Genomic DNA, 16,506 nt, shown 5'->3' with positions numbered 1-16,506 from the left:
TTTCCTATTTTGGGAGTCCTATTCATTTTACGAATTTTTTTCCATATTTAATTTTTTACTCTGAAAATATCCAGTTTTTCAATTTTTTTATAGATAGACTCTTTGTTCTAAATTAAATACCCTATTCGCTAATTTAATTTTCATGAGAATCGGTGGGAAATTAAGGGAATTATACCTGTTTTTCTACTTGGGGGTCCTATTATTTTAACAATTTTTTCATATTTAATTTTTTACTCTGAAAATATCCGGTTTTTCAATTTTTTTATAGATACACTTTTTATTCTAAATTAAATATCCTATCCAATAATCCAACTTTCATGAAAATCGGTGGGAAATTAAGGGAATTACACCTCTTTTCCTACTTGGGAGTCCTATTAATTTTACACATTTTATCATATTAAATTTTTTACTGAAAATGGGTCAATTTATCTTATTTCGACCTTCTGAATATGTTCCCAAAATATTTCCCTTTCCTCCCGAAACACCCTGTATATGAACCGGAGCGTATTCTTTGTATCCTATAATTAATATCGTCAGTAAGTTGAGCTAATGCTCACGCATAAATTCTTTCAGGACACTCCGCAGGCTGCGGTATAAACGACGAAGTGATAGCGTGGATGGAGTCGATTCAGAACTCGGCCGTTCCAGAGCCGTACTCGCAAGATCAAGAACGAAAACTGCCAAAAAGCGACTTATTTAACGAAGAAAACGAAGTACTCGGCGAGCAACCCTCAAACGTCCCTTACAATGATGGAAATTATAAAAGATACAAACCCTATGATCATGTCGAAAAGAGCTTCACGAAATATACGGAGGGTGCGAACCGGATTCACGGGCGTCACAAAAGGGCCGCCAGAAAAGAAGAGATCAAGAACACTACGTGCTCCCTGTATATACAGACCGATCCGCTTATTTGGAGACACATCCGGGAGACTTTTCCGGAGGTAAGTGTAATAAACAAAAAAAGTGTTTTATTTATTTACTTAAAAATTAATTTAATTAGTGGTTTTTTACAACAATAACAACAAAATCATTTGACATATGGGTCAAATCTATCATCAGAAATCAGACCCAAATCTATCATCAGAAAACCCTTTGCATTGAAGTAAAGGAATTATCAAAATGTCTTCAATAGTTTTTGAGATGTAGTGGAAACGTTCTCATCCAAACATGGTCTAACTAAAAACGCCATAACTCAGAAAAATATTGCCGTAAAGCAACGTTTCGCACCTCAAATCCATCCTCAGATATCCTTTTACATTTCGGTAAAATAATTATTAAAATATCTACAGTACTTTTTGAGTTATACCCCAAAATGTGACCCAATAATAGAACGAAGATGCAAATTAAAAATCCGAACTCCTGTTATTGCTCTTATCCCCGATTACGGTGCACAATTTTTTAGGCCGAAGACACGTTTTGTACCTCAAATCCATCATCAGGAATGCCTTTGCACTGTGGTGAAATAATTTTTATCAAAATATCTTTACTAATTTTTAAAATATTATAAGAAATGTAGTGGAAACCTTCTCACCCAAATACGGCCCAACTAAAAACAAAATGGACAAAATTGCCTATAACTCAAAAAGGGTTTTGAGGTACAAAAAGTGTTTTCATATGAAATTGTTTGGGAAGAAATATATTTTTTTGGACTAAAAGCCTTTTAAGAATATTCTCACTATTCCTTAAGATATTCTCGACAAAACTTAGAATTTATTATGAAAAGTAGCAAAAAAACTATCTCATCCAAAACAGCCCTGGCTACCTCAATTTTTAACCCAGAATGACGTTTTTACCCTCAAATCCATCCTCAGGAACCGCATTATAAAGATGTAAAAAAATTATGGGAATATCTTAAGTCGTTTTGAAGTTATGAGCAAAAATGTCTGCTAATAAAAATCTTGTAATTGCAATAAGGTTCTAAAAAGTTTAAATTTGGTGGTTGATGGACAAAATTCCTTCTAACTTAAAAAGTTTTTGTGGTACAAAAAGTGTTTTCATATGAAATTGTTTGGGAAGAAATGTATTTTTTGGACTAAAAGCCTTTTAAGAATATTCTCACTGTTCCTTAAGATATTCTCGACAAAACTTAAAATTTATTAAGAAAAGTAGCAAAAAAAAAACTATCTCATCCAAAACAGCCCTGGCTACCTCAATTTTTAATCCAGACTGACGTTTTTACCCTCAAATCCATCCTCAGGAACCGCATTATAAAGATGTAAAAAAATTATGAGAATATCTTAAGTCGTTTTGAACTTATGAGTAAAAATGTCGGCTAATAAATAAAAATCCTGTAATTGCAATAAGGTTCTAAAAAGTTCAAATTTGGTGGTTGATGGACAAAATTCCTTCTAACTCAAAAAGTTTTTGAGGTACAAAAAGTGTTTTCATATGAAATTGTTTGGGAAGAAATATTTTTTTTGGGACTAAAAGCCTTTTAAGAATATGCTCATTATTTCTTAAAGATATTCTGAAGGAAAGTTAGAATTTGTTAAGAAAAGTAGCAAAAAAAACTATCTCAACCAAAACAGCCCTGGCTACTTCAATTTTTAAGCCAGAATGACGTTTTTACTCTTAAATCCATCCTCAGGAACCGCATTATAAAGATGTAAAAAAATTATGAGAATATCTTAAGTCGTTCTGAAATTATGAGCAAAAATGTCTGCTAATAAATAAAAATCTTGTAATTGCAATAAGGTTCTAAAAAGTTCAAATTTGGTGGTTGATGGACAAAATTCCTTCTAACTCAAAAAGTTTTTGAGGTACAAAAAGTGTTTTGATATGAAATTGTTTGGGAAGAAATATATTTTTTGGACTAAAAGCCTTTTAAGAATATTCTCACTATTCGTTAAGATATTCTCGAGAAAACTTAGAATTTATTAAGAAAAGTAGCAAAAAAAAAACTATCTCATTCAAAACAGCCCTGGCTACCTCAATTTTTAATCCAGACTGACGTTTTTACCCTCAAATCCATCCTCAGGAACCGCATTATAAAGATGTAAAAAAATTATGAGAATATCTTAAGTCGTTTTGAAGTTATGAGCAAAAATGTCGGCTAATAAATAAAAATCCTGTAATTGCAATAAGATTCTAAAAAGTTCAAATTTGGTGGTTGATGGACAAAATTCCTTCTAACTTAAAAGTTTTTGAGGTACAAAAAGTGTTTTGATATGAAATTGTTTGGGGAAGAAATGTATTTTTTGAGACTAAAAGCCTTTTAAGAATATGCTCATTATTTCTTAAAGATATTCAGAAGGAAAGTTAGAATTTGTTAAGAAAAGTAGCAAAAAAAAACTATCTCAACCAAAACAGCCCTGGCTACTTCAATTTTTAAGCTATAATGACGTTTTTACCCTCAAATCCATCCTCAGGAACCGCATTATAAAGATGTAAAAGAATTATGAGAATATCTTAAGTCGTTTTGAAGTTATGAGCAAAAATGTCGGCTAATAAATAAAAATCTTGTAATTACAATAAGGTTCTAAAAAGTTCAAATTTGGTGGTTGATGGACAAAATTCCTTCTAACTCAAAAAGTTTTTGAGGTACAAAAAGTGTTTTGATATGAAATTGTTTGGGAAGAAATATATTTTTTGGACTAAAAGCCTTTTAAGAATATTCTCACTATTCGTTAAGATATTCTCGACAAAACTTAGAATTTATTAAGAAAAGTAGCAAAAAAAAAACTATCTCAACCAAAACAGCCCTGGCTACTTCAATTTTTAAGCCATAATGACGTTTTTACCCTCAAATCCATCCTCAGGAACCGCATTATAAAGATGTAAAAAAATTATAAGAATATCTTAAGTCGTTTTGAAGTTATGAGCAAAAATGTCTGCTAATAAAAATCTTGTAATTGCAATAAGGTTCTAAAAAGTTCAAATTTGGTGGTTGATGGACAAAATTTCTTCTAACTCAAAAAGTTTTTGAGGTACAAAAAGGGTTTTCATATGAAATTGTTTGGGAAGAAATATATTTTTTTGGATTGAAAGCCTTTTAAGAATATTCTCACTATTCCTTAAGATATTCTCGACAAAACTTAGAATTTATTAAGAAAAGTAGCAAAAAAAAACTACCTGAACCAAAACAGCCCTGGCTACTTCAATTTTTAAGCCAGAATGACGTTTTTACCCTCGAATCCATCCTCAGGAACCGCATTATAAAGATGTAAAAAAATTATGAGAATATCTTAAGTCGTTTTGAAATTATGAGCAAAAATGTCTGCTAATAAATAAAAATCTTGTAATTGCAATAAGGTTCTAAAAAGTTCAAATTTGGAGGTTGATGGACAAAATTCCTTCTAACTCAAAAAGTTTTTGAGGTACACAGAGCGTTCTCATATGAAATTGTTTGGGAAGAAATATATTTTTTTGGATTGAAAGCCTTTTAAGAATATTCTCACTATTCGTTAAGATATTCTCGACAAAACTTAGAATTTATTAAGAAAAGTAGCAAAAAAAACTACCTGAACCAAAACAGCCCTGGCTACTTCAATTTTTAAGTTATAATGATGTTTTTACCCTCAAATCCATCCTGAGGAACCGCATTATAAAGATGTAAAAAAATTATGAGAATATCTTAAGTCGTTTTGAACTTATGAGCAAAAATGTCTGCTAATAAATAAAAATCTTGTAATTGCAATAAGGTTCTAAAAAGTTCAAATTTGGTGGTTGATGGACAAAATTCCTTCTAACTCAAAAAGTTTTTGAGGTACAAAAAGTGTTTTCATATGAAATTGTTTGGGAAGAAATATATTTTTTTGGACAAAAAGCCTTTTAAGAATATTCTCACTATTCCTTAAGATATTCTCGACAAAACTTAGAATTTATTAAGAAAAGTAGCAAAAAAAACTATCTCAACCAAAACAGCCCTGGCTACTTCAATTTTTAAGCTATAATGACGTTTTTACCCTCAAATCCATCCTCAGGAACCGCATTATAAAGATGTAAAAAAATTATGAGAATATCTTAAGTCGTTTTGAAGTTATGAGCAAAAATGTCGGCTAATAAATAAAAATCTTGTAATTGCAATAAGGTTGTAAAAAGTTCAAATTTGGTGGTTGATGGACAAAATTCCTTCTAACTTAAAAAGTTTTTGAGGTACAAAAAGTGTTTTCATATGAAATTGTTTGGGAAGAAATATATTTTTTTGGACTAAAAGCCTTTTAAGAATATTCTCACTATTCCTTAAGATATTCTCGACAAAACTTAGAATTTATTAAGAAAAGTAGCAAAAAAAAAACTATCTCAACCAAAACAGCCCTGGCTACTTCAATTTTTAAGCCATAATGACGTTTTTACCCTCAAATCCATCCTCAGGAACCGCATTATAAAGATGTAAAAAAATTATAAGAATATCTTAAGTCGTTTTGAAGTTATGAGCAAAAATGTCTCCTAATAAAAATCTTGTAATTGCAATAAGGTTCTAAAAAGTTCAAATTTGGTGGTTGATGGACAAAATTTCTTCTAACTCAAAAAGTTTTTGAGGTACAAAAAGGGTTTTCATATGAAATTGTTTGGGAAGAAATATATTTTTTTGGATTGAAAGCCTTTTAAGAATATTCTCACTGTTCCTTAAGATATTCTTGACAAAACTTAGAATTTATTAAGAAAAGTAGCAAAAAAAACTATCTCAACCAAAACAGCCCTGGCTACTTCAATTTTTAAGCTATAATGATGTTTTTACCCTCAAATCGATCCTCAGGAAACGCATTATAAAGATGTAAAAAAATTATGAGAATATCTTAAGTCGTTTTGAAATTATAAGCAAAAATGTCTGCTAATAAATAAAAATCTTGTAATTGCAATAAGATTCTAAAAAGTTCAAATTTGGTGGTTGATGGACAAAATTCCTTCTAACTCAAAAAGTTTTTGAGGTACAAAAAGTGTTTTGATATGAAATTGTTTGGGAAGAAATATATTTTTTTGGACTAAAAGCCTTTTAAGAATATTCTCACTGTTCCTTAAGATATTCTCGACAAAACTTAGAATTTATTATGAAAAGTAGCAAAAAAAACTATCTTAATCAAAACAGCCCTGGCTACGTCAATTTTTAAGCTATAATGATGTTTTTACCCTCAAATCCATCCTGAGGAACCGCATTATAAAGATGTAAAAAAAATATGAGAATATCTTAAGTCGTTTTGAAGTTATGAGCAAAAATGTCTGCTAATAAATAAAAATCTTGTAATTAAAATAAGGTTCTAAAAAGTTCAAATTTGGAGGTTGATGGACAAAATTCCTTCTAACTCAAAAAGTTTTTGAGGTACAAAAAGTGTTTTGATATGAAATTGTTTGGGAAGAAATATATTTTTTGGACTAAAAGCCTTTTAAGAATATTCTCACTATTCCTTAAGATATTCTCGACAAAACTTAGAATTTATTAAGAAAAGTAGCAAAAAAAACTATCTCAACCAAAACAGCCCTGGCTACTTCAATTTTTAAGCCATAATGACGTTTTTACCCTCAAATCCATCCTCAGGAACCGTATTATAAAGATGTAAAAAAATTATGAGAATATCTTAAGTCGTTCTGAAGTTATGAGCAAAAATGTTTGCTAATAAATAAAAATCTTGTAATTGCAATAAGGTTCTAAAAAGTTCAAATTTGGAGGTTGATGGACAAAATTCCTTCTAACTCAAAAAGTTTTTGAGGTACAAAAAGTGTTTTGATATGAAATTGTTTGGGAAGAAATATATTTTTTGGACTAAAAGCCTTTTAAGAATATTCTCACTATTCCTTAAGATATTCTCGACAAAACTTAGAATTTATTAACAAAAGTAGCAAAAAAAACTATCTCAACCAAAACAGCCCTGGCTACTTCAATTTTTAAGCCATAATGACGTTTTTACCCTCAAATCCATCCTCAGGAACCGTATTATAAAGATGTAAAAAAATTATGAGAATATCTTAAGTCGTTCTGAAGTTATGAGCAAAAATGTTTGCTAATAAATAAAAATCTTGTAATTGCAATAAGGTTCTAAAAAGTTCAAATTTGGTGGTTGATGGACAAAATTCCTTCTAACTCAAAATGTTTTTGAGGTACAAAAAGTGTTTTCATATGAAATTGTTTGGGAAGAAATATATTTTTTTGGACTAAAAGCCTTTTAAGAATATTCTCACTATTCCTTAAGATATTCTCGACAAAACTTAGAATCTATTATGAAAAGTAGCAAAAAGAACTATCTCAACCGAAACAGCCCTGGCTACCTCAATTTTTAACCCAGACTGACGTTTTTACCCTCAAATCCATCCTCAGGAACCGCATTATAAAGATGCGAAAAAATTATGAGAATATCTCTTTAGTACGTTCCAAATTATCATTAAACATGACAGTTAAACGATAAAAATCTTGTAATAGCAAAATCGTTTTAAAAAGTATAAATACTCAATGAATATTGTCATTATTTCATAACATCTTTTTGCACAATCATTGATTTCGTCTCTCTTTCTCTTTCTTATGTACCATACGTATTTTCTTTTTTAATGTATAAATATATATAAAATAAATTAACTAATAGTGCCATTAATTAAAAAAAAAACTTTGTGTAAACCAAAATATAAGTGTAGGTGTACGAGTAGTCTTGACTAAACATCACTCATTGCGTTTGTACTTGTATTTTCTTTAATAAATAAAGACCATATTACATACTAGGGGCGTAAAAGAAGAATTTTGAAATTATAAAGGAAAAACAAGCCTTTATCGGTCTCCCTCTGATTTTCAGCACACCGATCCGACAAAAGTAAACGAAGTAAACGAGAAAACGAGAGAAGAGATCTTAAGCCTGATTGCCCACCACGTAAACGCGGTTAATTTCATTTACAGGGACACCAAGTTCGACGGACGTAGCGAACACAGAAACATCAAATTCGAAGTGCAACGCATCAAGGTAAACCTCAGTGTAATTATTTACCCAATAAACATACGATATTAATACACATAATTAAATAAATAATGTTCATTTCTGGTTTAAACCAGATGTACATTTTTGGTTGAACTTCAACTATAAATATTGGATAAAATGCCCGCATGATATACCTTTGAGGAATTTATTATTATGTTTATGTTATTCACGTTTAACAAAATAAAATTAAATGTTTAAATACCGAAATGTTCTCCCTTTTGTAAACAGAATAGTACATGATACACGTATATTATACAGTTTAATAAATATATCTTGACCATATACGATTGATAAATATACCAAAACTAGTCCTGCATCATGTTCAAAATATTCAGGACTTATTTTCTCCTTGTATCAATTAATTACGTGCCATGCGTTGCATATTAACACCGTTAATTGAACGAAAATGGCGATCTTAGATCGACGACGACTCGTCCTGTCGCTGCACCCATCACCACTGCGAAATGAACCAGTTCTGTCACGAGAACATCGACGTCAGTAATTTCCTGAATATACACTCCCTGGGGAATCACGAGGATTTCTGTCTGGCCTACGTGTTCACTTATAGGGACTTCACCGGGGGGACCTTGGGCTTGGCCTGGGTGGCCAGCGCCAACGCGGCTTCCGGCGGCATATGCGAGAAGTATAAAACTTACACGGAAACGATCGGTGAGTTGAAGTTAACTTTCTAGTTGAATTAGGTTTCTCGTGAGCTCAGTTTGTGAGCTTGCTTAATTTTTTCTTGTTGGATATATCTAGGTAAAAAGACACTACTTCAGACGATTGATTTATGTATTTTTGTCGACGTTTTGGTGTCTATGAGATCATCCTCGGGACTCTAAAAGATACACAAAAAGACGAATAAAATTATACATTCTGGCCTAGTTACAAAGGTTACATTTTCGCATACAGTAACTAACTAATAATTAACGTAACTAATAATTAATGCTAGAAAATAAACATTAAAGTCAATTAATTACTAAACTTTTTGAATCTAAAAATTAAAAGGTTCCATATGAGAAACATTCTATCGAAGTATAAATACTGCACATATCGTAGATCGTTTTTGTTAATAATAATAATTGTAATCTTGAGTTTAGTTGTGGGATGGGATCGAAGGAATAAAAACAAACGTCACATTATGTACTGGCCAACGTTTCGCAATAATTTTATTGCTTCATCAGGGCCCTAAGGTAACAAAAAAGACACAATAAAAAAGGATTATTATATATAAACAAAATTCAACTTTTTGGGGTTATGTTGATACCACCAAAAAAGAAAAAAAACAGAAAAACAAAAAAAAAAAAAACAACAAAATCTTAGATTTGAATTAAAAAACAAATTACATAACAAAAAAAAACAAAAAAATACAAAATTACTTACATAACAGTGTGATTTTGCTTGTCATAAATAATCATGTTTACAGGACACACAGGTAACATAGAATATATAAAATATTATTTTTTTAACAAAAACGGTTTAAATTGATGGGTTGTATCACAGACAGTTGCTTTAAAATTGATTCTACGGTGTACAATAATAATTTAGCAACTAGCCAGAAAAAACCGGGTATGCGAGAACACAATAGACGCATTCTTTTAAGTGATAAGAACCAAAACAGTCCCAAAAGTTTACATTTTGATTTGATCTATTAGATTAAAATAAGAAGAACTTAGATTGTCTATATCCGTTCTTTTATTTACCGCATTATTATGTTTTTTTATGTTTATCATTTCGGCTAGAAGTCTCTTTTTAAAAAGCTGCTGTTGGCCCATAATTGTAGTCTTGCCAAAATTAAAATTGTGTCCTGTATTCATTTTGTGCTCAGCTAAAGCAGTAGGGTTTTTTTTAAGGGCTAAATTCCTACAATCATACTCATGTTCGTATAGGCGCTGCCTCAAATATCTACCCGTCTGACCGAATCAGACCGAATGTATTTTCTGCTTTTATATCGGTGGTTTATAGATCAAATGCAAATGTATTTGAAAAAATTAGAACCAAAAAACAATTCATAAGCTAATTTTGTAAACTTTGGAGCGACCAATCAAATTTATCTCCAACAGGAGAGATATCCACTATTGGAGTCAAGAAAATCCCATGTAATTTACAGAGGCACTTTAATGTGAATGTTTGAAGGTAGCTATGGACTTTTTCTTTTTGGGCTATCCAATACATTTTTTGTATAAGATGCGGTATGATACTGGAGAGGTTCAAGGACTCTAAAAAAAGTGAAAATTTCGGGCAATATTGGTGTTTTTTTATGTGAAAAACTGCTTTTTGGGGACAAATTCCGTTCTATTGTACTTAAAGAGTTGATTTAAAAACTACCAGTAAGGAAACCATGAATTACAATCAACTGGGAAGTTTTAAGAATCTACTCCCAAAAAAAGTGAAAATTTTGGACAATTTTGGGTTTTTTCATGTGAAAAATTCTGCTTTTGGGGGACAAATTCTGTTCTATTGTACTTAGAGACTTGATTTAAAAACTACCAGGAAGGAAACCATGATTTATAATAATCTGGAAAGTTTCAAGGATCTACTCCAAAAAAAGTCAAAATTTTGGGCAATTTTCGACCTTTTCATGTGAAAAATGTTGCTTTTGGGGAACAACTTCTGTTCTGTTCTACTTAGAGACTTGATTTAAAAACTACCAGTAAGGAAACCATGAATTATATTAATCTGGAAAGTTTCAAGGATCTACTCCAAAAAAAAGTCAAAATTTTGGGCAATTTTCGATTTTTTCATGTCCAAAATTCTGCTTTTGGGGGACAAATTCTGTTCTATTGTACTTAGAGACTTGATTTAAAAACTACTAGTAAGTAAACCATGAATTATATTATTCTGGAAAGTTTCAAGGATCTACTCCAAAAAAAAGTCAAAATTTTGGGCAATTTTCGACCTTTTCATGTGGAAAATGTTGCTTTTGGGGGACAACTTCTGTTCTATTCTACTTAGAGACTTGATTTAAAAACTACCAGTAAGGAAACCATGAATTATATTAATCTGGAAAGTTTCAAGGATCTACTCCAAAAAAAAGTCAAAATTTTGGGCAATTTTCGATTTTTTCATGTCCAAAATTCTGCTTTTGGGGGACAAATTCTGTTCTATTGTACTTAGAGACTTGATTTAAAAACTACCAGGAAGGAAACCATGAATTATATTAATCTGGAAAGTTTCAAGGATCTACTCCAAAAAAAAGTCAAAATTTTGGGCAATTTTCGATTTTTTCATGTCCAAAATTCTGCTTTTGGGGGACAAATTCTGTTCTATTGTACTTAGAGACTTGATTTAAAAACTACCAGTAAGAAAACCATGAATTATAATTAACTGGAAAGTTTCAAGGATCTGCTCCAAAAAAAAGTCAAAATTTTGGGCAATTTTCGATTTTTTCATGTCCAAAATTCTGCTTTTGGGGGACAAATTCTGTTCTATTGTACTTAGAGACTTGATTTAAAAACTACCAGGAAGGAAACCATGAATTATATTAATCTGGAAAGTTTCAAGGATCTACTCCAAAAAAAAGTCAAAATTTTGGGCAATTTTCGATTTTTTCATGTCCAAAATTCTGCTTTTGGGGGACAAATTCTGTTCTATTGTACTTAGAGACTTGATTTAAAAACTACCAGTAAGAAAACCATGAATTATAATTAACTGGAAAGTTTCAAGGATCTGCTCCAAAAAAAAGTCAAAATTTTGGGCAATTTTCGATTTTTTCATGTCCAAAATTCTGCTTTTGGGGGACAAATTCTGTTCTATTGTACTTAGAGACTTGATTTAAAAACTACCAGGAAGGAAACCATGATTTATAATAATCTGGAAAGTTTCAAGGATCTACTCCAAAAAAAAGTCAAAATTTTGGGCAATTTTCGACCTTTTCATGTGAAAAATGTTGCTTTTGGGGGACAACTTCTGTTCTATTCTACTTAGAGACTTGATTTAAAAACTAGCAGTAAGGAAACCATGAATTATATTAATCTGGAAAGTTTCAAGGATCTACTCCAAAAAAAAGTCAAAATTTTGGGCAATTTTCGATTTTTTCATGTCCAAAATTCTGCTTTTGGGGGACAAATTCTGTTCTATTGTACTTAGAGACTTGATTTAAAAACTACTAGTAAGTAAACCATGAATTATATTATTCTGGAAAGTTTCAAGGATCTACTCCAAAAAAAAGTCAAAATTTTGGGCAATTTTCGATTTTTTCATGTAGAAAATGTTGCTTTTGGGGTGCAAATTCTGTTCTATTGTGCTTAGAGAGTTGATTTAAAAACTACCAGTAAGAAAACCATGAATTATAATAAACTGGAAAGTTTCAAGAACCTACTCTAAAAAAAGGGAAAATTTTGGCCAATTTTGAGTTTTTTTATGTAAAAAATTTTGCTTTTGGGGACAAATTCTGTTCTATTGTACTTAGAGACTTGATTTAAAATCTACCAGTAAGGAAACCATAAATTATAATAATCCGGAATGTTTCAACAACCTTCTTTAAAAAAAAAGTGAAAATTTTGGCCAATTTTGGTTTTTTCATGTGAAAAATTCTGCTTTTGGGGGACAAATTCTGTTCTGTTGTACCTAGAGAGTTGATTTAAAAACTACCAATAAGGAAACCATAAATTATAATAATCTGGAAAGTTTCAAGGGTCTACTCCAAAAAAAGTGAAAATTTTGGGCAATTTTGGGTTTTTTTATGTTAAAAATCCTGCTTTTAGGGAGCAAATTCTATTCTATTGTACTTAGAAAGTTGATTTAAAAACTACTAGTAAGGAAATTACTACTGCTTTTCTTTTTTTACGATTTTCTGAATGAATTAAAGATTTGGATATTTAGATAAAGACATTTTAATACAAAAAAAAGAATTAAACAGAGACAAAAACACGAAATATGCCGGACCTTGTTTGAAAGGTTACAAGTAACTGATTGTTACGTTACTAAGATACTATTAATTCATTTGTTATTTTCTTTAAAGAAGCCCTTTTACAGCATGAAATCTAAAATTAAATTAAAAACATTTTAGGTTTAAATGATGACTTTTTACTGCTTTATTCAATTAAATTTAGTTAATGCTTGTGTATATAATGCAAATATTTAAATGTAAACATTTTTATATAAAAAATATTAAACTCACATTTTTTAATCTTTCAAATACCATTTAATTAGAAAATTATACGGATACTATGCGGCATATATTATTATACATACCTAGACTACTATGATTCTCTTTGCTGGCAGTGTGACCTACCGAGCAAGAACTGCAGCTCCAGGTTCATTAATTAAATACATCCGATCATCTAACGAGTTCAGGTGTACTGAAAAACCCTTATGAAATCAAGACATGCACCAAACATGTACGACATGATGTCGATGGAGAATTACCATTAATATTATATGAAGGGTCCATTACCACGAGGCTTGTCTGTTCCCAAGGGACATTCATAAAAACCATTAAAACATTAACGGCAAACAGGTGTTGAAATTGCTTAACTAAGCAAAACGTTAGATAGACAACTTTAGAAACGAAGAAAACCCCTAGAAAGTGATTTAAGAAAGGGTCAAGGACACCCTGTGAATATTAGATTGAACTATTTCGGTTTGGTATTTACATTGACGTTATTTTTTAGGCGGCATGTACCAGTCGACCAAGAGGTCCTTAAACACCGGCATAATAACGTTTGTAAATTATAATAGTCGAGTTCCTCCGAAAGTATCTCAGCTCACCCTCGCTCACGAGATCGGACATAACTTCGGATCGCCGGTAAGTTTTACGCAACTTTACTTTGAAGCAACACGCACAGTTTTATTAGAAAATACAGTATTTAGCTGCCCAATCTCTTTATCATAGTTTCTTATTTGTTATAGTATGGAACTGCTTCTTTCCCATGTTTCCTTCTTTCCAACTTTTTTATTCACTATTCCTCTCGTCATTTAAATAATATTTCTTGTATTAGATGTAAGATTGCCCAATTCCGCATGTGTTAATATAATAAGTATTTATTTAGCATTAATTTAATTTTGGCTTTGCTCCTTTTCCAACCCATCGCAGAGTAACGTTTTGAGATTTGTGCCTAGTAACTTCCTTTGCATATGATTAAGTTTTAGGCTTGTCAATATATTCACATTTACATGAAATATTGCTGCTAAAGATTATTGGCACTATTTTAAAGGTCTATAGGAAGTTACTGAATAATTACAAGGTACTTTTTCTTAGCACGACTATCCGTTAGAGTGTCGTCCTGGAGGTACAGCCGGCAACTTCATAATGTTCGCGTCGGCCACGAGCGGCGACAGACCGAACAACAGTAAATTTTCCAGCTGTTCCATTAGTAACATAAGCAGCGTTTTAGACGCGATCCACAGCAATAAACAGAAAAAGAATTGCTTTAAAGCATCTGCAGGTGAAAAATTGATATTTTCGATGTGTCCGATCGATATCAAGCAACCGAAATCGAGAATATGTCGATTGTCAGCGACCAATTTATGAATCGAAGGAAGTCATCGATTTTCTCAAAGAGACATAGATTCAATAATCTAAAGGGAACTACACACAAGTCTCGGTCTCAAAAGTATTTATTAATTCTAATAGTGGGTTACACGTGTTTCGCTCGTATTAAGAGCATCGTCAGACCTAAAAATTAAAAAGAAAGAAACTTGCAATAAAGTTAGATAAAGTTGGCACCTTAAAAATCGACTACAAACAGTACATGATTTACGGTCATAATGTGACCGCACACACTAAATAAAATAAATTCGTCACAAGTTTGTAAAAACCCAAAACAACTAAATTAAAATTGAAGAAATACAAAAAAAAAATAAAAATTATTGTCCTAAGTGAGATTCGAACCTACTGTTAGTCTCGAAAAACACGCCAGTTTTAGGTTCGAATCTCACTTATAAAATTATTGTCTTAAGTGAGATTCGAACCTACTGTTAGTCTCGAAAAACACGCCAGTTTTAGGTTCGAATCTCACTTAAGACAATAATTTTATATTTTTGTATTTCATCAATTTTGATTTAGTTGTTTTGATTTTTTACAAACTTGTGGCGAATTTATTTTATTTAGTTTGTGTGTACTGTTTGTAGTCGATTTTTAAGGTACCAACTTTATCTAACTTTAAGGTTGTTATTGTATTTAGTTTCGTTGTTTTTAATTTTTAGCTCTGACTATGCTCTTAATATGAGCGAAACAGGTGTAACCTACTGTTAGAATCAATAAATACTTTTGAGACCGATACTTTGTGTAGTTCATTAGATTAGATTAACCAGTTTGCGTTTTTACTAAATATACTTAACGCCAGCACAAGCCACACCTACCGCAGTACGTCATCTACGACATACAGAGCGTCAGCGCATCCGCGGTAAATATACTTCGCTCCAGCACAACTACGTAATTAAGATATATTATATAATACACGAATATAATGGTATTTTTCACATAAAGTTTTTAAAATGCAAATAAAATTAGTAAAATCATCGTTTATTTGTATAAATTATAGAATAAGCCATACAAAGTGAAAAATATAAATTAATGTATTTTAGCGTTTGGTAAATTTTTTTTAATGTTTTTAATTAGATCATGTTTTCGCTTAACACTGGTACGTTTCTTTTTTTGAATAGATGTAGATTCTTTGATGGACCGTCGGCCTGACTGTATTCTTCTTTTTCCAGCGCTCAGCCTATTATGTATTCTTCGACGACTGATAGCTGTAGGCTGTACTCCTATACGTCGTGTTGTCTTCGTTTTTATAGCGTAAACATTTGTTAATTGAGATACAGTCGTAATACTTTCTAAAGATTTTATAAATGTAACCACAATGTTTTGGTTGTCACTGTTAATATTTTTTCTCTGTCAGGCCTAGTATTCGATCAAACTGCGATTTTAAAGAGATTGTTACAGGGGCGAAACACATGGTTTCTGTTATGTACACCCATATTCACGTTCGCACTAGAAGTATCGACTACAGGACCCTCAACGTACTTAACATTTGACTGTTCGACGTCTACATTCTGCCGCATGCATGTAAAGAAATTTCTTTCTGGTATATTTGTACCAAGAGCAATGTAAGCCAAAGTAACTTTGTCATCAGATGTTAAAACTGGAGCCGATTCTGTCAGTACTACAGCATGTTGTTCTACGGTACATATATGTTTGCAGTATGCACCGCCAGATCCATTGAAGCAATCATAACATGTGAAACCATCTTTCATGTTAACCGTGTAAAGTACCTGGGAATCAGTTGATGAGGTTACATTATATGTAACTTCATCTATGCTTTGCACTTGTAGCTTACTTGCGGCACCTTTAAATTTGTCGTACAAAATATCATGCCGAGTTGCTACGTTGTTTGCGTAATTCAACATTTTTCTTGTATTGTAACGAAGTTACTAAATTTTCTGTAATTCTCTTATTTATCTATAGAATTACTCGGGTCTTTTTCCAACTTAAATTAATAATTTTCAAGATTCATATTGACAACTAAGATTTGCCCAGTAAAGTTTCTTGTTAATAAACGCGCGACCCCGTTAATTATTAATTTATCACCGCGTTAATACCTCAGCACCGTTCGTGTCCGTACCACCACTACTGTTACCGCGTTTACTAAGTACCGCGCAT

At 31.4% G+C, this 16,506-nt stretch overlaps 1 protein-coding gene across 10 annotated transcripts in view; it reads left to right on the top strand.

Annotated features, from left to right (window-relative positions):
* The window catches only part of LOC126747994 (disintegrin and metalloproteinase domain-containing protein 10), an 86,529-nt gene that overhangs the window by 28,624 nt on the left and 41,399 nt on the right, over window positions 1-16,506 (top strand). For all 10 annotated transcript variants that reach the window (XM_050456993.1, XM_050456991.1, XM_050456989.1 and 7 more), the window contains exons 4-8: window positions 574-944; window positions 7,722-7,886; window positions 8,321-8,570; window positions 13,517-13,650; window positions 14,104-14,290. In XM_050456993.1, coding sequence (XP_050312950.1) covers window positions 574-944; window positions 7,722-7,886; window positions 8,321-8,570; window positions 13,517-13,650; window positions 14,104-14,290 — 1,107 coding nt within the window. The remainder of the gene's footprint in view (window positions 1-573; window positions 945-7,721; window positions 7,887-8,320; window positions 8,571-13,516; window positions 13,651-14,103; window positions 14,291-16,506) is intronic.

Source organism: Anthonomus grandis, chromosome 20 (assembly GCF_022605725.1).
Source record: "Anthonomus grandis grandis chromosome 20, icAntGran1.3, whole genome shotgun sequence".
Taxonomy (NCBI): Eukaryota; Metazoa; Arthropoda; class Insecta; order Coleoptera; family Curculionidae; genus Anthonomus; species Anthonomus grandis.
Note: the sequence above shows the minus strand (reverse complement) of the source record. Positions and strands in the feature narration are given on the sequence as shown.